This window comes from Oncorhynchus kisutch, linkage group LG8, assembly GCF_002021735.2.
Source record: "Oncorhynchus kisutch isolate 150728-3 linkage group LG8, Okis_V2, whole genome shotgun sequence".
Taxonomy (NCBI): Eukaryota; Metazoa; Chordata; class Actinopteri; order Salmoniformes; family Salmonidae; genus Oncorhynchus; species Oncorhynchus kisutch.
The window spans coordinates 77,395,909-77,423,648 of record NC_034181.2 but is presented as its reverse complement, the minus strand read 5'-3'; the positions used below and the strand labels follow the sequence as shown (position 1 = coordinate 77,423,648).

At 41.4% G+C, this 27,740-nt stretch overlaps 2 protein-coding genes across 11 annotated transcripts in view; both read right to left on the bottom strand.

The window, feature by feature from the left end:
- Positions 1-1,447: 1,447 nt before the first annotated feature.
- LOC109878802 (tropomyosin alpha-1 chain) lies at positions 1,448-13,802 on the bottom strand. 7 transcript variants are annotated; one of them, XM_020471001.2, is made up of 10 exons: positions 13,354-13,798; positions 12,706-12,831; positions 10,300-10,433; positions 9,281-9,398; positions 7,787-7,857; positions 7,533-7,608; positions 7,263-7,325; positions 6,965-7,034; positions 4,556-4,662; positions 3,867-4,112 (listed from the first exon to the last, which is right to left on the bottom strand). In XM_020471001.2, the coding sequence occupies exons 1-9, from the start codon at positions 13,465-13,467 to the stop codon at positions 4,580-4,582; spliced, it is 855 nt and encodes a 284-aa protein (XP_020326590.1). In that variant the 5' UTR covers positions 13,468-13,798; the 3' UTR covers positions 3,867-4,112; positions 4,556-4,579. The 7 variants fall into 7 exon arrangements, with proteins under 7 accessions (XP_020326593.1, XP_020326596.2, XP_020326590.1 ...); XM_020471003.2 differs by having other exon boundaries at positions 4,584-4,662; XM_020471000.2 differs by having other exon boundaries at positions 4,549-4,662; positions 13,354-13,797.
- A 7,216-nt stretch (positions 13,803-21,018) lies between these two features.
- Positions 21,019-27,740, bottom strand: part of LOC109878798 (talin-2) — a 140,103-nt gene continuing 133,381 nt past the window's right edge. For 2 of the 4 annotated variants that reach the window (XM_031831261.1, XM_031831264.1), the window contains 8 exons: positions 27,591-27,698; positions 27,391-27,496; positions 27,253-27,258; positions 26,770-26,894; positions 25,276-25,464; positions 24,948-25,130; positions 24,616-24,741; positions 21,019-24,119 (listed from right to left, as the gene is read on the bottom strand). In XM_031831261.1, coding sequence (XP_031687121.1) covers positions 23,991-24,119; positions 24,616-24,741; positions 24,948-25,130; positions 25,276-25,464; positions 26,770-26,894; positions 27,253-27,258; positions 27,391-27,496; positions 27,591-27,698 — 972 coding nt within the window. In that variant the 3' untranslated portion in view covers positions 21,019-23,990. The remainder of the gene's footprint in view (positions 24,120-24,615; positions 24,742-24,947; positions 25,131-25,275; positions 25,465-26,769; positions 26,895-27,252; positions 27,259-27,390; positions 27,497-27,590; positions 27,699-27,740) is intronic. The other 2 variants (XM_031831262.1, XM_031831265.1) reach the window with 2 other exon arrangements.

Genomic DNA, 27,740 nt, shown 5'->3' with positions numbered 1-27,740 from the left:
AAAGTATACAATTACTGCCACCTAGTGGCGAGTACACTTTATCTGCCTAGTATGCATAAATCAAATCAAACGTTATTTGTCCATGCGCCGAAAACAACAGGTATAATAGATCTTACAGTGAAATGCTTACTTACAAGCCCAAGACCAACAATGCAAATAGTCTGGGTAGCCATTTGATTAGATGTTCAGGAGTCTTATGGCTTAGTGGTAGAAGCTGTTTAGAAGCCTCTTGGACCTAGACTTGACCCTCCGGTACCGCTTACTTGCTGTGTGGTAGCAGAGAGAACAGTTTACGACTAGGGTGGCTGGAGTCTTTGGCAATTTTTAGGGCCTTCCTCTGACACCACCTGGTATAGATGTCCTGGATGGCAAGAAGCTTGGCCCCGGGGATGTACTGGGCCGTACGCACTACCCTCTGTAGTGCTTTGCGGTTGGAGGCCGAGCAGTTGCCATACCAGGTAGTGATGCAACCCGTCAGGATGCTCTCGATGGTGGTAGCTGTAAAACCTTTTGAGGATCTGAGGACCCATGCCAAATATTTTCAGTCTCCTGAGGGGGAATAGGTTTTGTCGTGCCCTCTTCATGACTGTCTTGGTGTGCTTGGACCATGTTAGTTTGTTGACGATGTGGACGCCAAGGAACTAGCTCTCAACCTACTCTACTACAGCCCTGTCGATGAGAATGGGGGCGTACTCAGTCCTCCTTTTCCTGTAGTCCACAATCATCTCCTTTGTCTGGAGAGGTTGTTGTCCTTTCACCACATAATATGTGTGTGTATATATATATATATTTATATATATGTGTGTGTGTCATATATTCATGGATTACATTTTCAGTGCATTGGCATTTGAGAAATAATTATCCTCATAAAAAACACTATTTTATCACTCAAAAGATTTTTTGTTTTGTTTTGTTTCTATATCACTGCAAAATAACACAAAAATAGTAGGCTATGCATGGTCCTGGAAATATCATTTTTTGAATTAAATGGATCAATTCAAGGTGGTACCACCTTGGTTGATTATAATGATTATATGTTTTGTAAGTAGTATTAGACTGTGTTTACACACGCAGCCTATTTCAGTTTTTTGGGGGGCAAAAAAAGTTTGTCTAATTGACCAAAAGACCAATTAGTGGAAAAAGTTCAGAAATGGGATGCATGTCTAAACACAGACTTGGAGAGCGAGTTAATGATCATTGTGCAGTAGCTTCACACCAACACTAGAGTGTAGTCTTCACAGACTACATCTGCTTCCACTTGTAAAAAAAATATGAGCCAGATCGTTCTAAATGGCATTTACAAGTCAAATGGATTTCAATAAAATCACAGTTGCCTTAGTGGAGACTGGACTACGATTCTAACTGTACCCCTTATCTACAGTGTAACCACTGTAAAATAATAGCACAGATTACAGATGTCAACATGTTTTCTGAAAGTGACACTTCATAAATGTGATTGTGGGTTTTTATTTATATATTACATTCACATAATAAAATTAACAAGCGACACACATCATCAAAACAAACATGTATGATATTTGACAACAAAAAAACATTCCTGTGGCAGACACCGGACATGAAATGATCTAGGTCGATCTATTTGAGATTAAATGAACATACTGTACCTCCAGCCTCGCTAGATGCTGGAGGTACATATTGCACAGGCTTACTTTCTTTTAAATATAAGTACTGTATATCACTGAGGCACCAGCACATACATATGAAACATGTACATAAAGAAACATGGACAATAAATAACTAAGGAACAAGTTACAAAAGCAGAATAAAAAAGTACAAATGATAAACCTTGGCTTCGGTTATGGCTTAATTGGTTAAGAGTAATCCTGTCCATTATAATAGCTTGAATAAATCAAGTGCACATTTTATCAATTAAATGTCACTTTAACATACAAAAATAAATGGTATATGAGTCAAGTGACTGCTCAGCCATATGTCTGCTTTGCTGTCTAGCTAACATCCAGTTGAAGTCCATTGTGTTTGTTTTCTCAGCCCCTCTGAGAGCTGAGAAAACAGTCAAGCCCCAGAGATCTCCACAAAGAGGGCACGGAGGAGCCCTCCATGGCAACGGCAGGTGAGTGTTGGTGTGATCGTGGTGTAATGCTGGACCAGGTCACAGCAGGTGAGCGGTGCAGTCTTGTGTGATAATGGACCATGTTGTTGCATGTTATTGAGGTCCATGGGTGTCTGATCCAACATTTGACACGTGTGAAAGTTCTCATCATTAGCCTGATAGAGTTTGTCTGTCAATATACAGTACCATTAAATATGTTAAATTCATCACTATGTGTGCAACATAAAAATGAAGCCTGCAGACTATAATTTTTGACCACAATGAAAATGACTTAACCAAGAGTTTCACAGACCCAATAATATTGAATGAAGATTGTTATAGTTAAAACATTAAAAGGTGGTCCCTGTGTATATCCTTAGTCAACCACAGTCAGTAGATATTGTTATAATGCACACTCATATCAAGCCTTATCATACATTGTGGGTCAGTTTCACAGACCCAGGTTATGCCCAGAATTACTCCTGTACAATGGACGATCTTTCAGTCATAGACTTATAGACAGTGATCCAGTTTATGTTATCTAAATCAAATTGCTGTTCATGAAATAACAATTCCAGATGTTGGTTAACTAAACTAAAATAGGCCTGCGCTGAAATCCATCTGTGAGTCTGTGAAACCTGCCCTCTTCACCTGCAATGTGAACATGCATTTAATTTTTCTGATGCTCCGCATTAACTACAGTCCAATGAATTCTTCCCGATAAATATTATCCAATATGTATATGTTTTTGTCTTTGTCTTTGCCTCACTCTTAGGTATGTGTCAGAAACACACATTAGCCTATATTTCCATCACAGCATCAGACAAATGTCTACGGCCAATGACATGCCAAGACAATAAAGGTATTTTAATTTTGCGCCACAAATGAAAAGTGCCTTTCATTTTTTTTTCTTCTAATTTGAGCACAGTGCTAATTTCACAACACATCCAGCAATAGTTTAATCCTGATTTAACACCACTCTCAGTTCATTGGAAAGAAGACGATTTTTCTCAAGCTGCCGGTACAGAGGGTCTTTGCAGTCAGAAAGCAGGTTAAGAGAAAATAGAATAGAGAGAACAAAGTGTGTTAGTACAGAAAGATGCCACAACAGCACACACAACAAATACCATTGTTTTCTACCCTCTGCCTAAATGATCACATCTATATGCAAACTAAGAAATGGCTCCCTCACCTCAATGTGGAGATGGTGTGACTGTGAAATGACTGAATTATATGTTTACAGAATATCCCCAATGTTACACAAGTCACTATTATCTTTTGGCTTTGAACATGAAGCAAAGTGTGACCGTCGGGAATGCTGAGGATGCTGAAACAGGTACATTTTCAGTTTCTGATCAATCCATGTAATTGAACTCGGCTGGTTAAAGAAGTTGAAACCATGTCTGAGGTTAGTAGAGAAGTTATGGCCGCAGCCCTCTGCACTTACACAATCCACTGCCTGAGTGGGGTCAAATCCCACCACACCTCTACACAATATTTCTTATCCATCTCTCTTAATTTCTTGCCTATCCCTGTCAATAAACACCTGTATACTTTATTTTTTAAATACACTATGTGGATGTGTTTTTGTCCAAATGTAAGCACATGTTTTGTTCATATTACTACCATAGTACCATTAATGCTGTGATGGAAATCAAATCAAAAACAAAAAATATATGTTTGTGAAGAGGAGCTTTTGGTTTTATTCAAAGCTGCTCAGTAATAAAATAAACAGAGAAACATTTAAAGACAGCAAATGAAATTAAGAACTATAGATTTGAAGGGTAAGGATGGCTGACATGGAAGGATGTAAAGTTTATTTTACAGAAAGCAAAATGAGTCAGGGTTCTGTACAAAAGGTGGTCTATAGGATGGCAGCAGCAGCAGAGGCCCAATGTGCGGCGGTAATGTGGTAGAGAAGAGACGTGGAGACATAGGGGACAGGATGTTGGGCGATACTGCCACATAGTTGTAGTAGAGAGAGGCCTCTCAACCAGCGGGTGGCGTCTGTGATGGTTGTGAGATGATGTAAACAATTTAACTGGAAAAGAATGAGAGGAAAAACAGAACGTGTTGGAGGGACAAATCATAGAAAGACACGTGACTGATATGACATTCAGGATGGAAACCACAGCACACAGAACAGAAAGCAGAGCCAGGTACTCAAAAAGGTTGAGAGGTACACTATTCTGGAAGTTCAATTTAGATGTTTCTAAAAGCATGTAAAAACTGATTGTACAACTTTAATTGTACAATGCATGTTAGATTCTATATAGTTTTCTCAGCCTAACAAAAAAAACACTAGTTAACTAGAAAAGGCAAAAGCTATTTGCTGTTGCATGGCAGAAGCGTAAAGTGAGTCAGATTAGTAGGCACTGAAACTAAAATGTGAGTGGGAAAATCCAAACAGATGAAACATACAAAACAGTATGCCACTAGAGGGAGTATACAGTAGAATGTGGGTGAGACCTACGCACAACGCACAAGCAGACACAAGCAGGTGATAGATTACATGGAGGTCATGTCGTTGAGGGCGTGGTCCAGCTCCTCGCTGATGGCCTTGTACTTTAGCTTCTGTGCATACAACTCATCTATTATGGGTGGAGTGGAGGAGGAGGAGATGACATCGATGGGGTGATAATGAAGGAGGATGGGGACAACAACAGAGATGATAGACAGAGCAAAGAAAGGAGGGGAAAAGGTAGGAAAAAACAATGGATTGTCAGAGAACTGAACAAAATAAAATAGAATGTCAAACCGAAAAAGAATAAGGGAACAATAGGATGTGCACAGGCCACTAATGCCCTGTTAGATTGTTTAGACCAATCAGGAAATGACTAACTGAAACCTTGATGAAGGCAGCTTGCTGTCAAAATGTTTGTATATAATTAATACATATTACATCGGAGTGGTTTAGTACGTCGCTGCTTTCTTTTCCAGAAGGAAATGACAACATGGTCTCCAACCAAATTATATAGAGCTCCATTGTGAATGCTTTGTAATTCCACAGCATCACAGTCACACCAATAACAGCATGAGACATTTCTTTCCCTGGCCTGCACTAGCCTAACAAATACTGACTGTGGATCTGCATAATGTCACCTGTGGCACTGACCTAGTCTGCCTAGCACAGAACTGACTGTGTAGAATGTAGATACAGTATCTGATGACACCACAGAGGGGGTGATGAAAGTTTAGACTTGACCATATTTGCACATGACTCTTTTTAAAATTCTTCAAGCTCTGTCAAGTTGGTTATTGATCATTGATAGACAGCCATTTTCAAGTCTTGCCATAGATTTTCAAACCAAAACTGTAACTAGGCCACTCAGGAACATTCAATGTCATCTTGATAAGCAACTCCAGTGGATATTTGGCCTTGTGTTTCAGGTTATTGTCCTGCTGAAAGGTGAATTTGTCTCCCAGGTTTTCCTCTAGGATTTTGCCTTCGCTTTGCTCTATTTTGTTTATTTTTATCCTAAAAATCTCCCAAGTCCTTGCAGATGACAAGCATACCCATAACATGATGCAGCCACCATGTGTTGGATTTGCCCCAAACATAACACTTTGTATTCATGATATAGAGTTAATTTCTTTGTCACATTGTTTTGCAGTTTTACTTTAGTGACTTATTGAAAACAGGATGCATTTTTTGAATATTTTTATTCTGTACAGGCTTCCTTTTCACTCTGTCCTTTAGGTTAGTATTGTGGAGTAACTACAATGTTGTTGATTCATCCTCAGTTTTCTCCTATCATAGCCATTAAACCCTCACTGTTTTAATGTCACCACTGGCCTCATGGTGAAATCCCTGAGCGGTTTCCTTTCTTTCCGGCAACTGAGTTAGGAATCTTTGTAGTGACTGGGTATATTGATACACCATCCAAAGTGTATTATTAATAACTTCACCATGCTCAAAGTGTTATTCAATGCATGTGTTTTTTTTTTTACCCATCTACCAATAGGTGCCATTCTTTGCAAGAAATTGGAAAACCTCCCTGGTCTTTGTGGTTGAATCTGTGTTTGATATTCACTGATCGACTGAGGGAACATAAAGATAATTTTATGTGTGGAGTACAGAGATGAACGAGATAGTCATTCAGAAATCATTTTAAACACTATTATTGCACACAGAGTGTGCCCATGCAACTTATTATGTGACTTGTTAAGCAAGCTTTTACTCCTCAACTTATTTAGGCTTGTCATAACAAAGGGGTTGAATACTTATTGACTCAAGACATTTCAACGTTTCATTTTTTAAATTAATTTGTAAACATTTCTAAAAACATAATTCCTCTGATATTATGGGATATTGTGTGTAAGCCAGTGACAAAATGTAATCAATTTTAAAATCAGGCTGTAACACAATACAACGGGGTGTGAATACTTTCTGAAGGCACTGTATACAGTGGGGAGAACAAGTATTTGATACACTGCCGATTTGGCAGGTTTTCCTACTTACAAAGCATGTAATTTTTAATCATAGGTACACTTCAACTGTGAGAGACGGAATCTAAAACAAAAATCCAGAAAATGACATTGTATGACTTTTAAGTAATTAATTTGCATTTTATTGTATGACATAAGTATTTGATCACCTACCAACCAGTAAAAATTCCGGCTCTCACAGACCTGTAAGTTTTTCTTTAAGAAGACCTCCTGTTCTCCACTCATTACCTGTATTAATTGCACCTGTTTGAACTCGTTACCTGTATAAAAGACACAGAGACACAGACCTCTACATGCTTTGTAAGTAGGAAAACTTGCAAAATCGGCAGTGTATCAAATACTTGTTCTCCCCACTGTATGTCCTGTTTTACTATACAACTTACCTCAGATTTTCACATAGAAAATGCTTCACAATATATGAAATAAAATAAAAAAGGTCCATACCCTCCAGATCATCAATGGTCTTCTCAAGCTTGGCCACGGACCTCTCAGCGAACTCAGCACGGGTCTCAGCCTGTGGCACAAGAGGAAGACAAGATGTGATGAGTGTCTCCCATCCTCACCACACCAAAACATGTTCCAACATAGATATATAATACAATGTCTAGTGTTCTCCACCCTTTCTATGGTCCCACTTTACAGAAGATCTAGTGGCTAACATGCTAACGCTAATGTCCCACTTTAGCTAATGGTAAAGTGAATGGAAACAGGGGCTAATTTGCTAATCCTAAAGGGAACTCACCTCCTTTAGCTTGTCTGTGAGAACCTTGATCTCCTCCTCGTACTTGTCCTCCTTCTGTGAGTACTGTAGTGACATAGTGGAGCGCAGGTCAGAGAGTCATCATCACAGCACTACCGACATGAACTGGTTCAAGGGATAACAGGCAGAAATGAGTGGGCCTACTCAATAGAGTTACCTCCCTTTATCTCTATGTCTACACTAGCAGGCAATGGGGATATAACTGACTGCAACGACCTGAGAAGAGATACATTTGTCTAAACAGACACCTACCTTCTCTGCCTGAGCCTCAAGAGACTTCAGGTTGTTTGTGACTGTCTTCAACTCTTCCTCAAGTTCAGCGCATTTGCTGGTGTTTTATGTATGTTTGAAGGAGCAGAGGAGGAGAAGGAACGAATGCAATAGGACCGACGGGGGAAAGAAACAAGACTTATAACAGGGCAATAAGCACACAATAAGAGTAACAGCAGGTTGTCTCCAAAGCAGTAAATTGTGCTGTATTTTGTGGTTGTTTCCAAAGTTTTTACCCTTCAGAGAGCTCAGCGCGCTCCTCTGTACGTTCCAGATCACTCTCAATGATGACCAGCTTACGGGCGACCTGTTTTCACCCATAATAGGACAACACATCACCATACCACATTGGTGCACCAAGCAATCAATATGTTTAGTTTTATGTACAGGTCTATATGCTGTCTGTTTCACTCACTCACTCACTCTCACACGCACGCACGCACACATACACACACACACACACACGAGGACCTCAGAAGTACAGTGCCTTCGGAAAGTATTCAGACCCCAATTTTTCAAGGACATTCTGAGACTTGTCCCGAAGCCACTTCTGCGTTGTCTTGGCTGTGTGTTTAGGGTCGTTGTCCTGTTGGAAGGTGAACCTTCGCCCCAGTCTTTGTTCCTGAGTACTCTGGAGCATGTTTTCATCCAGTATCTCTCTGTACTTTGCTCTGTTCATCTTTCCCTCGATCCTGACTAGTCTCCCAGTCCCTGCTGCTGAAAAACATCCCCACAGCATGATGCTGCCACCACAATGCTTCACCGTAGGGATGGTGCCAGGTGTCCTCCAGATGTGACACTTGGCATTCAGGCCAAAGAGTTCAATCTTGGATTCATCAGACCAGAGAATCTTGTTTCTCATGGTCTGAGTCTTTAGGTGCCTTTTGGCAACACCAAGTGGGCTGTCATGTGCCTTTCACTGAGGAGTGGCTTCCGTCTGGGCACTCAACCATAAAGGCCTGATTGGTGGAGTGCTGGAGAGATGGTTGTCCTTCTGGAAGGTTCTCCCATCTCCACAGAGGACCTCTAGAGCTCTGTCGGAGTGACCATCGGGTTCTTGGTCACCTCCCTGACCAAGGCCCTTCCCCCCCGATTGCTCAGTTTTGCCGGGTGGCCAGCTCTAGGAAGAGTCTTGGTGGTTCCAAACTTCCTCCATTTAAGAATGATGGAGGACACGGTGTTCTTGGGGACCGTCAATAATGCAGACATTTTTTTGGTATCATTCCCCAGATCTGTGCCTCTACACAATCCTGTCTCAGAGCTATACAGACAATTCCTTCGACCTCATGGCTTGGTTTTTTCTCTGACATGCACTGTCAACTGTGGGACCTTATATAGACAGGTGTGTGCCTTTCCAAATCATGTCCAATCAATTGAATTTACCACAGGTGACTCCAATCAAGTTATAGAAACATCTCAAGGATGATCAATGGAAACAGGATGCACATGAGTTCAATTTCGAATCTCATAGCAAAGGGTTTGAATACTTATGTACATAAGGTATTTCTGTTTTTTATCTTTAATAAATTGGAAAAAAATATATAAAAACCTGTTTTCTCTTTGTCATTGTGAGGTATTGTGTGTAGATTGATGAGGATTTATTTTAATTGAATCCATTTTAGAATAAGGCTGTAACGTAACAAAATGAGGAAAAAGTAAAGGGGTCTGAATGCTTTCCGAAGGCACTGTATATCATAAAGTATCAGCCTAAGGAATGCTAGGAAACTCACCTCCTCGTATTTCCTGTCAGCCTCCTCAGCGATGTGCTTGGCCTCCTTCAGCTGGATCTCCTGCAGCTCCATCTTCTCCTCATCCTTCGATGCTCTGTTTTCAATCACCTTCATGCCTCTGGAGGACGGAATAAACGGGGGGAACATATGTCAGGGATAGGAGGACATTGCATGTTGTCTTGTTTTTTAAAGAAATAAAATGTTGATCAACTAAAAGGAACAGAAGGACATGAATCAGCAGCCCAACAGTCCACACACTGTGGGGGCCATAACTACATGTGGCACTTGGCTATTGTAACACAATAAATCTGGTACAGTGTGCTTATGCATATTTTACATGAACTCTTCTCAATAAGTGTGCTAGTTAAAGAGATTGAACATGATCTTAAGCACTTACACATTTGTCAAATATTGTACTGATTGGAATTCATAACATACTGTATCATATGAATTGCAGAATATTGTTTAAAAAAAATGCAGGATTTAACATATCATAAGAAATGGATGTCGTTGTACACAATTGTGCACAATTTTCGGGGATCCATTTTGGCTTGGCTTGGCTTCTTCTAAAACTACTGGCTGAAATGATACAATACCTTTATAATGCATCCTTTACTGAACACTTTTAAGAGTGAAATGATAATAGTATTTCTGTGGTCATGTGGATTGATGTCATCTATATGAGTTTGGTGTTGATGACTGTGTTTGAGACAGACTGACTGACGGGTCTGATGATGGCTGTGTCTATACACCTAGAAGAAGTGGTTCCAAAAGGGTGTCCCCACAGGAGAATCCTTTTTGACTCCTGGTAAAACCCTTTTAGGTTCCATGTAGAGGCCTCTGTGGAAAAGGTTCTACATGGAACCCAAAAGGGTTCTACCCGTAAACAAAAGTGGTTCTTCACAGGCTTCTCCTATGGTGACAGCTGAAAGAACAATTTTTGGTTCTAGATAGCACCTTTTTTGTCTAAGAGGGTAGTATATGATACAGAGTCGGAGTCTCTGAGTGCTGCTGCTCACCTCTCACTCTCATCAGCAGCCTTCTCAGCCTCCTCCAGCTTGGTCAGAGCTGTGGCCAGACGCTCCTGAGCACGGTCCAACTCCTCCTCAACCAGTTGGATACGTCTGTTCAGGGAAGCTACATCAGCCTCGGCCTAAGTGAGCACAACATGGGGAAACCACAATGTCAACCTGATGCACACTCAGACAGTCACACTTTCTTGCATAATACAGTATCTGGAGAGATGTGTAGTGTAATGGAGGAGGTTGGGGGTCATATTTGGACACTTCTGTGGGGGGGATTCTTAACACTATAGGGGATTAAGGTTTAAATGTGTGAGAAAGGGACAAGGGCCCAGACCACACTGTGGTTATTTAACCTTCATTTAAATAGGCAAGTCAGTTAAGAACAAATTCTTATTTACAATGACGACCTACCCCAACCAAACCCTAACTCGGACGACGCTGGGCCAATTGTGCGCCGCGCTATGAGACTCCCAATCACAGCCGGTTGTGATACAGCCTGGAATGGAACCAGGGTCTGTAGTGAACCCTCTAACACTGAGATGCAGGGCCTTAGACCGCTGCACCACTCCGGAGCCCCTGTACTTTCATGTAAATCTCCAGCATTATATATAACATTCTATAGACAAGATTGTATAAAATATACATTTATATAGGCCTCATTTGTATGTTTGGAAAGGCACTGACCAATATAAACATAATAAGCTAACAATTATGTAAATGTATGTAGCTACCTGAGGTGTAGGATGTTAGTGTATGATCGACTAGAGCATGCTGAAACTGCAGCAGCCTAAACTAATGTGTTTATTTTGGAGCCTTCCTGCCTGGCACGTTTTACCATTAAATTGATTCTCACTGTCTCATTTCTCCATCCTTTTAGCACATCACATGACAGACAAAATATTGATTTTTTTAGTACCGTAAAATAATCGATATTCTGTCTATCGTTCTACCAAGCGTGTTGATCAGATTTATACTAATACTGTCGTCAGGCAGGCTGCAGACTAATTGTCTTAAATTATTAGCCAGGGCTTACGGATTCTCTCGCATCCCTCTCCAGACCCAGTTCCTTCTGCCGCCTCTCTGCCGACTCTTCTGCACCGTCAGCCTGCTTTTGTAATGCTTTAATTTTCCTTTTTACAGCTTCCAACGACGTTAGCCCGGCCATTTCGCTTGTTTACTGCCTATTTTCTATTGCCTACGCCTTTTTCTAACGGTTCTCGGGACAGAAACGCGCAACGATGCCGGGATGAGAAAATCTGCTCACGTCTCTGTGGTTTTTTCCTACAGCTACTGGGGAGGCTGGGACTTGCGCTAAATGACACCGGAAGTAACACATTTCATACATTGCGCAAAATTGCCTCAAAATATCCAACATATTTTATTAAAGAGGTTTTTATGTATTGTATTGTAGAGAGATAATATGATTATGTCATAAGGACTTATTGGCCATTAGCCTATAATGGGCACTCTGCTCAGAGCACCCCAACCCCCTTCCCCCTACAGGCTCATGCTAGTGGTGCTGTGATTGCGCATCATATCTGGGATATTCACTTATTATGGGGGGATTTAACCTATAATAAACGTTTTAAAATAAGCATTTAAAATGTATTTAAAGATATTAATTGTATTTAAAAAAATAAAAATCGATTACATAAGGACAAAAGTAAAATGATTATCCCAATTCATAATAATGATAGATCTATAGGTTACAGTATAAATATTTTGGTACCATTTTTGTTTAATGTTTTTTTTTATTACTATAATTACTATCATAATTTGGTGTTCTTTCTAAACTGACACAATAAGATGCATGCTTCCTATAAGAACAAACGTTTAATTTTTGGCGTCCCCTACAACATTCTCAATAAAAGGAAAACTAAAAGTTTTAATTTGACGAGTGGAATATAATGTATGACACCTACAAATCTAAATTAAAGCTATTTAAAATATTCAAAAACTTCCACCAAACCTTTAACTGAAGTTCTAAACGGGGACCCATTTTAACCAAACAGGGTACACTGCCTAAACCTGTCAGCTGTATCTTGGCCATATAAAACACAGCTAAATTTAACCTTCTGCTTGCATCTTCGAGGAGGGTGGCACACAAGGAACATTTGTTAGGCCTACAGTTGGTCTACTCAGTCTTACTCGGTTTCAATGAACACATGTGGAATATTGCGAATGGCAGGCCAATGGTCGAGCCTAATGAAGACGCAGCTATTAACCATAAACAATTATGTAGGCTATTCCAAACTGAAACAATAAAATCATCCTAACTTATATGTATATATGTATGATGACTAGGCCTAGAATGAAAAATGTTGAGGTTCAATGTTAGCAGACTGTTCGTGGTCCCCCTGAAAGTACTTTAACACTTCGGACAGGTTTATGCCAATTTACGTCTGTGGCTTTCTTCTCGGCGAGTTCAAGTTTCTCCTGGGCATCCTTAAGAGACTCAGAGTACTTGTCCAACTCATCCTCTGTTCCCTTCAGCTTCTTCTGCAGCGTTACCAGGTCATCCTCAAGCTGATAGTTGGTGGATAATATCATCAGTCAATTGGGGTGTGCCATAAACAGAGTGGACGCACAGCCAGAAACAGACAAAAAAGGGAAGGAAACAAAAGCAAAGAGTCATAGACAGAAGGCAAACACTTACAAATGCTTCATGATATCTTTGTCTTTGTACAAGTATTTACATTTAATACGCTATTCATGTTTTAGGGTAAAAAATCTAACGCTGATCAAAGAATATTAGTTTATAGTAGGCTTAATCCTGCATAATAAATTAATCGGTCAAACAGGAAATATTTTCTAAAACTTCCTGGAGTCCAATAATAAAATATTGTCACGCCCTAAAAACAAATATATTCCTAATACGATTAAATACAACAATCAATACTGATCCTCATACTCATCCTCTGAGATTTAATTTAATCCATATCGAGAGAGAGAACGCTCCAAAGCACTCCGTGCCCAAACATTTGACGCACAGTGCCAAAGGCACCCGTGCGAAGTAAGACAGAACCCGATTTCTCTATGGATGCCAACCTGTTTGCTCTTGTCCTCCGCTGCCTTCTTTTCTCCCTCAGCTCCCTCAGCTCTGTCCAGGGCATTCTCCTTGTCTAGTTTAAGCATCTGCATCTTCTTCTTGATGGCGTCCATGACTGCTGTGTTGTTGGGGTGGCCTCACCAACTGACAAAAAACAAACTGAGTTCAAACGCTGAGAAGCTCCGCGCGTCTGAACCACACTGAACGTGAAGCTGGAGTGCAAGCTCGAGCGGACTGTAGCTTGTCAAATATGTACGATAGCAGAGGAGTTACTAGATCCCCATGGATACCAACAACTTTTTGGGGAAACGACGGCAGCTGCTCTCTTCTGCGGGTCCTGCATTTTTTATGGCTCTCTTCGGCGATTCGCTGATCCAGTACATTTTACCGTTGATAAGACTATGTATGGGCGAGAAAGTGGCACCCCCTCAAAGACGTCTGTTCTTTTTTCAAACACTGTTCTTAGACGTAGGCTACAGCCAAGGAAGTCCGTTTGGGGAGTGGGGGTCAGTTTATGCACAAGGAAGTGAAGGTGAACAACAAAAACATGATCTTTGACTGGAATTGCTCATTTCATTCTGGTAGTTTAACTTACATTTGCTCCAAACAGCAGTTCAAAGAAGGCTTGATAGAGTCATATTTATATGAATAAATAATGGCATAGTAATCGTTGTTAATGTTACCATTCCTCCAACCAAATTCATGTTTAAAATAATTGTGTCTCCCACACTACGAATCATAACACCTGAGAGATGGGGTCTGGTAACTCTGATCTCCAAAGACAGAATAAACTGTTATTAAAGCAGACACACGTAGTGTAATGTTTAAAAGGGATTGTCCCTGGGAGGGGTGTCATATTATCTATGCTGAAGTGTTCTGTCAGTGATACCACACAGTAGAGAGAAGAGGAGCACGTCAACAAGTCCCTCAAGATATTGTTCACAGTCTGAAGAGGGGCATCAGATAGTGTTATATTCAACAGTGGCATAACATCGAGCTTATAAGTGCCTTGGAGTTCATTCAAAATGGCCACAGGGTAAGAAACGAGTGCTTTGGCATTTCAGCAATGCCCCTCTTCCTCTGTGACAGCTCACAGGTCCAGGGGAGTCAGTCACAGCTGTCGCACATGAACAGTGGAGGAGGAACCAGAGACCTGTCCAAAACACCGTGATTGGCTGCATGGTATGGACATATACCCTCAAGTTCACTTTTATCTAAATCATTTCTAGGATATATCTTTATGGGGAAGATAATGAAAAAATTATGTATAGTACTTACATTTATAGTACATTTTTACTTTATAGTACTCATACGTACAGAACATTGGTTTAAACTTTAGGTGATATGTGTGTGAAAGGTACTGCTGTTGTAGGCCTATACCCCATAAAGGAGAAGAACAGAACAACAACACAAACAATGACATCTTTATATCACCATATCCTGGGTTGGCTCAGTGACATCTACTCAAATAACCTCTTCTTATTGTCCTCTCTGTTCCTCCCATGTTTTCTTGAGGGGTATTTTTAGGAACGTCTTGTTTGCACAAGTTGTACCTGTTACATACTGTACATAAGGCTTCAACAAGGATTCTTCTAAGCTCCTCAAAGTTCGTTGAAGAACCTTAGGGTTATTGGCACTGAAAAATGCCCCCAAAAGTTACTTCCAAGAACCCCATAGGAGGTGGGGTTCATCAAGGAACCTCCTTAGTTCTTGGGGGTTCTTGCAGGTGCCTAACTGCCCAACAGAAACATTTGGATTTGAATTTGAGAAAACAGCAGGTTCAGGCACTTAACTAAACATTTGGAAGATCTCCTCAATTTAACGTTTCTCCCTTGTATGATCTAAATTTATATTGTTTTATGGTGATACTATCTATCTTTTCATATTTGTGCAAATGGCTGTGTTTGGCACCTTCTCGCTTTTAAAATTAGTTCTAAAACAGAAAATAGACACAATTCAGTGGATGTCAATCAACAAAGAGGTAAGAATATGTTGAAAGCTATAGCTGCATTAGGGGCAGATGACTATACTGCCAACTTATTTGTGTGTGTCTGTAGGTATACTGACGAGGAGGCACACAAAGGTATGTACAATTGGTATTGGTTTGTCGCATGAATGTTATGCAGATCACATGTAGGCCCACCGTACCTTCTCCACTATGCAATCTAGTTTCCGAGCTGGTCATGGGTGCACCCCAGCCACGCTCAAGGTCCTAAACTATATCATAACCGGCATCGATAAAAGACAGTACTGTGCAGCCGTCTTCATAGACCTGGCCAAGGCTTTCGACTCTGTCAATCACCACATTCTTATCGGCAGACTCAACAGCCTTGGTTTCTCTAATGACTGCCTCGCCTGCTTCATCAACTACTTCTCAGATAGAGTTCAGTGTGTCAAATCGGAGGGCCTGTTGTCCGGACCTCTATGGGGGTGCCACAGGGTTCAAGTCTCAGGCCGACTCTTTTCTCTGTATATATCAATGATGTCGCTCTTGCTGCTGGTGATTCTCTGATCCACCTCTACGCAGACGACACCATTCTGTATATAACTGGCCCTTCTTTGGACACTGTGCTAAAAAACCTCCAAACGAGCTTCAATGCCATACAACACTCCTTCCGAGGCCTCCAACTGCTTTTAAATGCAAATAAAACTAAGTGCATGCTCTTCAACCGATTGCTGCCCTCACCCTCCCGCCCGAATAGCATCACTACTCTGGACGGTTCTGACTTATATTATGTGGACAACTACAAATACAGTTGATGTCGGAAGTTTACATACACCTTACATTTAAACTCAAATACATTTAAACTCAGTTTTTCACAATCCCTGACATTTAATTCCAGTAAAAAGTCCCTGACTTAGGTCAGTTAGGATCACCACTTTATTTTAAGAATGTGAAATGTGAGAATAATAGGAGAGACAATGATTTATTTAATCTTTTATTTCTTTCATCACAGAAGTTTGCATACACTCAATTAGTATTTGGTAGCATTGCCTTTAAATTGTTTAACTTGGATCAAACATTTTGGGTAGCCTTCTACCAGCTTCCCACAATAAGTTGGGTGAATTTTGGTCCATTCCTCCTGACAGAGCTGGTGTAACTGAGTCAGGTTTGTCGGCCTCCTTGCTCACACACGCTTTTTCAGTTCTGCCCACAAATTTTCTACAGGATTGAGGTCAGGGCTTTGTGATGGCCACTCCAATACCTTGACTTTGTTGTCCTTAAGCCATTTTGCCACAACTTTGGAAGTATGCTTGGGGTCATTGTCCATTTGGAAGACCCATTTGCGACTAAGCTTTAAATTCCTGACTGATGTCTTGAGATGTTGCTTCAATATATTCATCTAATTTTCCTACCTCATGATTCCATCTATTTGTGAAGTGCATCAGTCCCTCCTGCAGCAAAGTACCCCCACAGCATGATGCTGCCACCCCCATGCTTCACGGTTGGGATGGTGTTATTTGGCTTACAAGCCTCTCACTTATTCCTCCAAACACAACGATGGTCATTATGGCCAAACAGTTCTATTTTTGTTTCATCAGACCAGAGGACATTTCTCCAAAAAGTAAGATATTTTTCCCCATGTGCAGTTGCAAACCGTAGTCTGGCTTTTTTTATGGCGGTTTTGGAGCAGTGGCTTCTTCCTTGCTGAGCGGCCTTTCAGGTTATGTCGATATAGGACTCGTTTTACTGTGGATATATATCCTTTTGTACCTGTTCCCTCCAGCTTCTTCACAAGGTCCTTTGCTGTTGTTCTGGGATTGATTTGCACTTTTCCCACCAAAGTACGTTCATCTCTAGGAGACAGAATGCGTCTCCTTCCTGAGCGGTATGACGGCTACGTGGTACCATGGTGTTTATACTTGCGTACTATTGTTTGTACAGATGAACGTGATACCTTCAGGCATTTGGAAATTTCTCCCAAGGACGAACCAGACTTGTGGAGGTCTCCAATTGTTTTCTGAGGTCTTGGCTGATTTATTTTGATTTTCCCATGATGTCAAGCAAAGAGGCACTGAGTTTGAAGGTAGGCCTTGAAATACATCCACAGGTACACCTCCAATTGACTCAAATGATGTCAATTAGCCCATCAGAAGCTTCTAAAGTCATTACATAATTTTATGGAATTTTCCAAGCTGTTTAAAGGCACAATCAACAGTGTATGTAAACTTCTGACCCACTGGAATTGTGATACAGTGAAATATAAGTGAAAGAATCTGTCTGTAAACAATTGTTGGGAAAATTACTTGTATCATGCACAAAGTAGATGTCCTAACCGACTTGCCAAAACTATAGTTTGTTAACAAGAAATGTGTGGAGTGGATGAAAAATGAGTTTTAATGACTCCAACCTAAGTGTATGTAAACTTCCAACATCAACTGGATGTGTATAAAAACCATTGTCAAAAGTGAACAGTTTTTTATTCACATTTACCACAAAAACCAAGGTATGAATACTGTCGTGCACATTTGTTAATCAACTGTATAATATATAATATATATATAATAATATATAATCTTGTTAGTTTAGGAAACCGCTCAGGTATTTTACCAATGGTGACTTTAAAACAGTTACAGAGAAAACTGAGGATTGATCAATAACATTGTAGTTACTCCAAAACAATATTACAAAAGACCTGTTTGCAACGAGGCACTAAAGTAATACTGCAAAAATGTGGCAAAGCAATTATCTTTTTGTCCTGAATACAAAGTGTTGTTTGGTGCAAATCCAATAGAACACATTACTGAGTACCACTCTCTATATTTTCAAACATAGTGGTGGCTGCATCATGTTATGGGAATTCTTGTCATCTTTAAGGACTGGGGAGTTTTTCAGGATAAAGAAGTAATAGAATGGAGCTAAGCACAGGACAAATCCTTGAGGAAAAATCCTGGTGGAATCCTAGAATTTTTAATAGAATAATGTGCAAATTTTGCACAATCCCAGTGTGGAAAGCTCTTAGAGACTTACCCAGAAAGACTCACAGCTGTAATCACTGTCAAAGGTGCTTCTACAAAGTATTGACTGAGTAGTGTGAATACTTTCATTTAATTTTCAATACATTTGCAATCATTTCTAAAAACATGTTTTCACTTTGCGGGTTATTGTGTATAGATGGGTGAGAAAATGAATCCATTTAGAAAGTAAGACTGACATAACAAAATGTGGAATAAGTCAAGGAGTATGAATACTTTCTGAAGGCACTGTATGTACTTTGAAGCAGACTAAAGCATTAGATGAATAGTTTGCAGTGATCACTAATGTTCTCCCTGGGGTGTCTGCCCATCTCATGTTATGGCAGGCACTACACAGGCAGCTGTCATTCTCTTGTTAGCCTGGTTTTTGTCCAACTGCTGCTAGGCACAGCATGCCGCTCATAAACACAGATCAAAGACCACATAGACCGCTCATACAGAGTTCAGAGAGGCTCAGAGCAGAAGCCATGCTTTCCCAGGACCTTTGGGGCTAATGGAGACAGATACTAGACACAGATACATAAACACAGTACCTGGCCAACTCATCATAATGCTTTAGAAAGTCTATCCAAGCATCTAGGGACTCTGAAATCCTGGTCCCAGATCTGTTTGTGCTGTATAGTCAACTCCAAAATAGCTCAGGGACCAGGCTGGGCCAAAACAAACTACATGGAATTAAATGTACACAGAGTTAACTTAACTGTGTCAATTCTATTTAGGTATTCTTACTGGGGAAGTGATAAACCCCTTTACTACTGAAGTATCTGATCCTATGATTCTATGGCTTTCCATTGCTGGGAACTTGGGATAACATAAAACTTACTGTATCTCTGTCAGTCATGTAATACATGTGCTTCCTTGATGTCTCTAAGCCCATCATAACAGTATACCCCTCAATCCCACACCACTGGTCTGACAATAGCATTGGGGTGTGTAGAGTATTCCCAGAATTCTCAGGCTGGTGGGAAGTATGCGTCCTGTAATGCGGTCGGTTGTAACGTGGTCGTGGGTGAGAGTGTCAGTGTAATGGTCTCTGGTAATAACTATGTGAACCCTACAGACCTCTGGCAGTCCTCTTCATTAACCAGGACTTTCTGGTATTTTAAAGAAAATAGCACAATGGGTCAGGTGAAATGGGGCTTGAAATGCAGTAGACTGTCTACATTCTCAGAGTAGTACAATTCCACAATGGGATCAATAGCTAAATTGTATTCCTTCCAAAGGTTTCCATATGCTCCTGTATTGTAACACATGGGTTGCAGAGAGGTTTTCTTCGAACCCCCGCATTTCAATGTAGTTTAAGAACTTTGAGAAAGGCAGATGATTTCATCTTCACAATGTCAAGGATAGTTGAACAATTCCTGTTCATTTTCACACCATGTGGATGCTTGGAAAGACAGAGACCGACACGCTAAACGATTGCTTGACAACAGCTACCCATCTCATTTACAATGTGGTTTGGGCGGAGCAGAACCTTGCTACCTCTGAGGTCACCCACCCACAGATAACATCCATGTGTGATGTATATGTGTAGCTCTTGGTGCAGCATTCAAAAGGGTGACTGCAGCTGGTCTGGGAACTTCATGTCATTGGTGTCTCATTTTCCCTCTGTGGCAGCATGTATGCCAAAGAGTCGAGGTTGGAGGGTGGGAGGATTCTAAGAGTTAGTTTGCCTCAGACAAAAGACAACAGTTGATTCAGGAAGTTTTATTGTGACATGTGGCACTATACTTTTCAAAAAAAGCACCTACACTCTTCTTGTCTTTTACTTCCCAATATGTTCGAACAGAGAAGTTACCTTTCAAAACTGATTGAAGGGAACACATTGAACCACATATAGCCCAGGCTTCTCACGTGTCAACAAGACAAGATTTGTAAGGGCGGCCCCGCGAGACATGACCATATAAAGCTTGTATTTTATGGGGCTACAGAACTCCAATTGTGAACCAGTAGATTGTCCTACTTCACAGACTTAAAGAATCGGATGGGTGCCATTTTGCTTTCACCTGTCCAGCACCTTGAGATCAGTGATTATGGTATTGCGATTCACCCTTCCAAGAATTATGGGTATTATCCAACAGGCTCCTATGGAGGGATGGGGACTCTGCCCCGTGTACACTGTGCCAGTGTAATTTACAAATCACCTCCCTCAGATTTTAGAGCGGGCCAGAATTAGTACCTAATCTCAGTCTCAGCTCTAACCAACCCCAGCTAAATATAGCACAAGGCTCACTGCTGACTCAGAAATACCATCTACCTTCACTGACAGAGGAGCTGCTTAAAGGGACCCTGCCTGAAAAATTCACCTCTAGAGCAGTAGGTCTCTTCAAACCACAGGATCATGTTCTGTTATTGCACTAGTAGTGCATGTTTTTATGTGCAGGATGTGATGCTAGGATTTGTGATTATTAAAGCTTTACTACAGAATACATGTCATTAGTCTGTCACAGGCTTTCACCTCATCTTTAAACAACTTCTCAGTCATCTGTGGCTTCATTTCCAGCTGGCACAATGGCCTGAACCTGAGAATGTAGATTAGTCTAGGAGAAGGCTGCTGGAATCAGACACAATGTTAGCCTGTCCATTCATGATCATACTCCTGTATTCAACAAGACAACAAAAACAAGACAGGTAAAAACAAGACAAGTAAAAACAAGACAGGTAAAAACACAATTCTGCAGGCCATATTACTTTGAAACCATTTATTTTCAGTGAATACAAAAAAATCTGTTTTCTTGTGGCCAGATAAATAGTTTCCATACTGTAGGTCATTGTCACTTCATATCTATCTTTCTTATAGAACTGCACTTTAATTATCATTGAATTCATTATGGGACAAACACACAGGTATGAACAGTTTCTCCCTACCATTGAAATGTGTCACACTACATTAACAGTGACAGCTATACATCTTAATATCCTTATCACATTTATCCTTAAAACAACAATTACTCGTGGCTTAAAAGAGAGAGAAAAAACATCTATCCATAAAAGTTGTGAGACAGCAGAGTACAGACCTATTGTCCGGAGTGTGTGAATCCTATGATTTACTTGTAACATACAATAACCGAATGACAGACTCCATTCTGTCATACATAGAGTTCAGAAGCATCTTGATACATGCCCATGGAATGCAGTACAAAAATGTGTTGTCTTCATATATATCATATACATATAGTGATGGTACTTTTTACACAGCGACACATTCGTCTCTGCCCTCAAGGCCATGGGTGCATCAGGCAGAAAGATTGGGACAGAGGTACAGTTTATAGGACAACGCAGTAGTACCTGTGAGGCCGTGTTTTTCATCTCTATGGGACCTAAAAGTATTGGTAATAGGCTATGACAGGAACAACTCAAGGCCCTACTCATTGATACTGACCACACTCCTTTATCCAGCTAGATAAGTTGTCACAAGCAGACCAGACGCTGTATGATCTAGAGACTAAGGCACTAATGACATAATACTACAACGGCCAGATGCGTGAACTCTGACAGAACTGTACCAGCGTTTGAACTGTAGAGCCTACTGTTACACATCAATACGGAGTAAAACGTGTTTAACATGGACCATTTGCAGTTTGTTAGGGGTTATTGTCCTTATGTGCAGTTCAGAATACCAATACCATTCAGTGCGTCGTGTAGATGTATTTTCTGTTACAAAAATAATAGAACCCAGAAGCCATGCATATGACTGACAGATCTTTACCCCACAATAATGATTTGTTTGCTAACTTCACACTCACCGACTGTCCATAAAACTAGTAAAACCAAACGCTAGAACCAAACCTGGGTTGTGTTCATTAGGATTTCTTTGTTGTTCTATTGGACAATTCTAGGTAATCCCTCCTCCGATTTCCTCCTTTCGGTGCATAATGAACACAAGCCTGGCAAACAGAAGGTAAATATAGTGCAATAGTAGCACTTCCCACTACAGTTACACAAAGCACCATTAGAGTAAGAGTGAGACGGATTCAACAGGTGAACAACAACAGGACGTGATCCACTGTAGTGGTCCAACAGGCCCCTATGGAGGGATGGGGGACTCTGCCCCGTGTAAGACAGCAGGGGTAACCATCAGAAGCACAGTACATTGTGTATAGTCAACAAAGATTTACCACTTCACATTCATTCAAGAGGTCTGGGGTGTTACAATATCAGAGCCGTCCATTTCAGCTTGCATTATGAGTTGTAGAGAAATCACGCTTTATCAATGAGAATATTTTATCAGATTGCCTGGATGTTTTTAAAAAACTCCTACTTAAATCATAATACATTTTCAAGACCAGCAATTCTTTCCTACATTAGTACTTTTTCTTAGAGTATCTGAACGGTTTTCAGAGGTGCAGTGTTTGTAGTGTTTGAGGTTTGAAAAGATCAAGCAAGAGGGCATTTCATTACATTGCATGTCAGGAGGCTGTGAGGACACCAACACTGCCCCCTACAGCGCCTTCATAGTATTGCTTCATGAACATCAGTTCCAGCTGTATGGCTCAATATCAACTGTAAACTAATGAGAATAGTAGAAGGAAGCCAGTTAACTGACTGTCCACAGTCCAGGTTATGCAGGGCTAGGAGATCTGTAGTAGTGGAAGGGATGAGACTAGTTAAGCTTACTGTAAATGTCAGAGTATCTTAACTTGCTAAAAATGTTATTCTGTAGTAACTTCGCCTCCAAATCACAGAAATAATAAAGTACTAGATTATAATGGATCATAAGAGGTTGTTGTAAAGAGGTCTCGAGCAATTAGAAGCAAATTTAAAGCATTTATCAACACTAGGCACATTCCAATCTTCAGTGTCAAGAGCACATCTAAACAAGGATTTAAAAAGTGTCTACGCACGCCGAACGGTCAATGTGACAAAAATGGTTCCATGAAATAAGATCCATAAGCTATTCTTCAATATGCTCCAAATACCTCAACTGTCTGAATTACTTGCTGTCTGACAAGGAGGAGATATATTTATAGACAACAAGGTGACATATGTGTCAAATCACCCAAGTGTGGAATTTCAAACACTAGTAATATCTAGGAAATGCTATAATTTCTCACTTGTCTCATAAAAAAAGGAAATGAATAGCAATGTATCTGTAAATGCCTAATGTAGTGTATGCACCTAACATATCACACTCTTCTTCCTTTATGAAAGAAAGTCCGGCCAAAAGGTTAAGACCATGCTAACATCTAGAAATTTCCCCTTAGTTTGGAGATTCAATGTCAACACTAGTATCTAATGACATCAAATGTATAGCTCCATAGAGAAAAACATTCAAACTTTTATGATGCACATTTTTCAGCTTGTTCACCTGTTACAAATCCATTGCTTCTAGAGAATTCTTTTTTCCGGTGTAGGTTAACTGGCAGGTAATGCAGAGTAATAGACCGTTACAAGCCAAGTCATAGTGGTAGTAGACAACTCCTGGTAGTTAAAGACCCCTGCAGGTGTAGTAGACAGTGGCTATCCATGTCCCATTCTGGGCTTGACCCCACTGTTTGTGTGGGCACATTTAAAGGCCAACTTAACGTTGTTGCACATTAGGAAAGTCAATTTGGGCCACCGCTCGTGTGTGTGGTAACATACTACATATAGACACACAGGTACAAATGCACTCAATACACACAGGCAGCGGCAGCATGGCAATGCAGCAGGGTATAGCTCAGTTCTCGTCCTCTCGTAGTTCACTGGGTAAGAACTTGTACTGCTGCTGTCTGATCTGAGCCAGCTTCTTCCTGGCCTCCTCCAGCTCTCTCTCCTTCCTCAGCATCTCCTCCTGGGCTGCTATGATCTGGACACAGGATACAACAGGCGCCAGTTACTACACAACACCTAGCTAATTAACACTAGGATACAACAGGCGCCAGTTACTACACAACACCTAGCTAATTAACACTAGGATAGAACAGGCACCAGTTACTACACAACACCTAGCTAATTAACACTAGGATAGAACAGGCACCAGTTACTACACAACACCTAGCTAATTAACACTAGGATAGAACAGGCACCAGTTACTACACAACACCTAGCTAATTAACACTAGGATAGAACAGGCGCCAGTTACTACACAACACCTAGCTAATTAACACTAGGATAGAACAGGCACCAGTTACTACACAACACCTGATTCAAACCAGCCTATACAACAGAGTGTACAGTGCTGTCAGCTCCTGATAAATGCTTGGAGTTGTTCCACTTATAGAACTGAAAGGCTTGACAAGAGTACATCTGGTTTGAACAGTCTACATGTCACTGTGGAGTCTGCCAGAGCGCTGAAGTCTCACCTGAGCGATTCCTCCCACAAACTTGGTCTTGACCACCACGTTGTCATCGTCTGCCTTGTGGAACGCAGCTTTCTGGGCCGCTCGGACCAGGTTGTCCGACGCCCTCTTTACTGCGTTACCAGCAGCCTTTGGGAGGACAGTCCATCAATATCATACCACATAACATGTTACAACTATTACACAATGCAAATCACAAGATGTGTGTTTGTGGGGTTACACTGAGCCCCGTCTCCCCCGGCACCCCTCCAGACCTGAAACAATTAGATAGACGTGTAGGATCTACAGGAGTGCCTAGGAGGCAGGGGGCAATTTGTTATTCATCATCCTCGTACCTGCAGTCTCCTCATGGCCTCAGAGTCCTGGTCAGCTTTAACCTTACAGGCCACTAGGAGCTGGGCTGTGGAGGCTGCCACCTGCTTGGCTGACGAGATCAGCTTCTCCTCGCTGGCTTGGCCCTGGACCGAGGCATTAGCTGCCTCACACAGGTTACTGGTGGCTGCTGCTACCATCCGGGCCTGTCGGAGGGAACACAGAGAGAACGGTTCATATATATTTCAAAGATGCAATAACTTAGAATTAATGATGTGTTCATTCCAGCTCTTCCAGAAAAAGGACTGATAAACGTTATTTGGAGTCTTTATTTAGATTGTGTGTACGTACCGCTGAGATGAGACCCTGGGACCACTGACCATCATCCACTGCATTAGCTGGAATGGAGCCCACCTTGCCCTGAGCCACCAGCTCTCTCTGGGCAGCTGAGGCAGACTTGACCAGGGCACTGGTGGCCGCAGCGATGGACTTAGCTGCTTCCAGGATCTGCTCCTCAAAGTCCAGCGTTTCATCTGCTTGCTGAAGGGGAGACGAGACAGTCACAACTCAGACGTCTCACAGGACGAGACAAAGATAGGCAGCAATCATATTACATGGCAAACGTAATGGTTTTGATGTTGGAGTTTTAGAGTATAGCTGTTCAAGTCTTTCAATTTCAAAATAGTTCACTGACAGATTTATTTACAAATCCGTACTGTCTGCACTACAGAAACTTCTCAGTAACATCTGTTATTTGGGGAAAACTAAACGAAATAAGAACACAAAACACTTACAACTATTCTATGCCAAGTCATTCCAAGATTAGACCAGTCCCTCACACACACAGTCTGTAGACAGGGCGGGACACTGTAGAAATATGTTTGATATATAGTTGGATTAAATAACAACCTAATATATCAAACATATCAGACAGAGGCCTGCAGAGAAGGCTTCGAGGGTTTATACTCTGATCAGAGTAGTACTTCTACAGTATATAGGGACAGATGGGCTACAGCTAGAACTACAGGACAGGGAGGAGGAAGAGAGAGAGAGAGAGGGAGAAAGAAAGAAGGGAGAGAGAGAGGGAGAAAGGAGGGAGAGAGAGAGAGAGAGTGAGAAAGAAAGGAGGGAGAGAGAGGGAGAGAGGGAGAAAGGAGGGAGAGACAGAGTGAGAAAGAAAGAGGGAGAGTGAAAGAGAGGGAGAGGGAAAGAGAGGGAGAAAGAGAGGGAGAGCGAAAGAGAGGGAGAGAGAAGGAAGGGAGGAACAGAAGGGTTAGAAACATAGACAGCAGGAAGGGGAGGGAGAAAGGGATTGAAAGAGGAAAAGAGTGAAGGAGAGAGAGGAGGGAGCAGTGAGCAGAAGGTCAGAATAGAGTAGGGGGTTCCTCCTGAACGATGTTCATGATATCAGCTACAGACAGACTGATAGACTGGTAGACATACCAAAGTATATACAGACGGGTGTACATACAGGCATACAAACATGAATAAATCCAGAGACAGAGAGGTTGCCACTACTTTCACTGTATGTGAGGAGAGACAATACAAGTATTAGACATTCAAATAGTGAATAGAGCATCACCCTATAGATCTAACACTGACTCACGGCGACTGAACACCACAGAATCTTAGTGTCAAAACTAATGAGACACTGTCTCTAAACAGACAGCTACATAATGACAAACACACCAACAACAAAGAGACAAGCACCAAGACAACATTACTGACAGGATTGTCATTCTTGCTCCAACTTATGCATCCCATTTATGTTATTAGTGTAGAAATTGGGGGTTAAAAATACCCATGTGGCTTGTGAGGTGCGTTGTGGGTGGTGTAGTCTCCTACCTTGGGCTTGGCTCTGGGTTTCAGCTGCTCCAGTTTCTTAGCTGCTGCTTCGATGGACGCTGCCGCCCCCAACAGCTCTGTCTCTGCTATCACTGTGGGGTCCTCTGGGTCCACCCACTCTGTGCCTGAAACACACACACACAGTGAGTTACCACACACATAGCAGTGTATGAACAGAGCATGCCTCACAATATGAAGACCACAGAGACAGAACAAATGCCACATGACACGGCATGCACAGCAAATTAAGTGTGTTTAAGATTGAATCGCAATCATCTTATCAGTGACATTAAATACGCAAATGAAGAGCATCCACACTGCAATGGACATGGTGATGAGCATTTCACAATGTCTTTATGGTGAGAAGGAAACTAAAATGAAGAGCATGATGGATGAATGGGGATATTGTTAGACTAACGGGCCTGTAAAGAGGGACAATTCAAAGGTCGGCCCTGAATCACAACTGGTTACATCTTAACTTACCTCCATCTGTGGCAAAGAAGGCAGGAACAGACTGTTAATAGAACACTCTGGATACATACAGTATATCTGCTAAATGATCATTACTGTCCTATATTATGAACCAGGCGTACAGTAGTTCAGTGAAGTGTCTCCTCTCACCTTTCATGGCCTCAGCAGTCTGGATGAGTTCAGTAACAGCCCCAGCAACACGTTTAGAGTAGAACACCAGCTGCTGCTTCTGCTCTGCTGTAGGCCCCTGGAGGACCTGGAGATACACACAGAGTAGAGGTGGTTCAGGAAAACAACCCCATCATCACTATTACTCTATTCTCAATCACAGACACACCCACCCAACCTACCAGCAGCACATGCTCCAGTAGGTCAATGTAACCTGTGGTGCACTCTGTCCCGTAGAGCAGTGCTCTGCTCCGTACGTCCTTGTTCACCTCCTGGTGGTAAGCTGCTTGCTGAGGGAAACAGACACACAGTGTTAGGAGTCAGATGTTCCA

Bases quoted from the DNA above. Each gene is read 5' to 3' on its own strand.
- LOC109878802 (XM_020471001.2), bottom strand. From the start codon at position 13,467: ATGGACGCCATCAAGAAGAAGATGCAGATGCTTAAACTAGACAAGGAG. The intron at 10,434-12,705 runs GTAAATTGGCAT...GTGCTCACTTAG, and splicing joins CCGAGAAGAAAGCCACAGAC to GCCGAGGCTGATGTAGCTTC. The intron at 9,399-10,299 runs GTGAGCAGCAGC...TCCGTCCTCCAG, and splicing joins GCTGCTGATGAGAGTGAGAG to AGGCATGAAGGTGATTGAAA.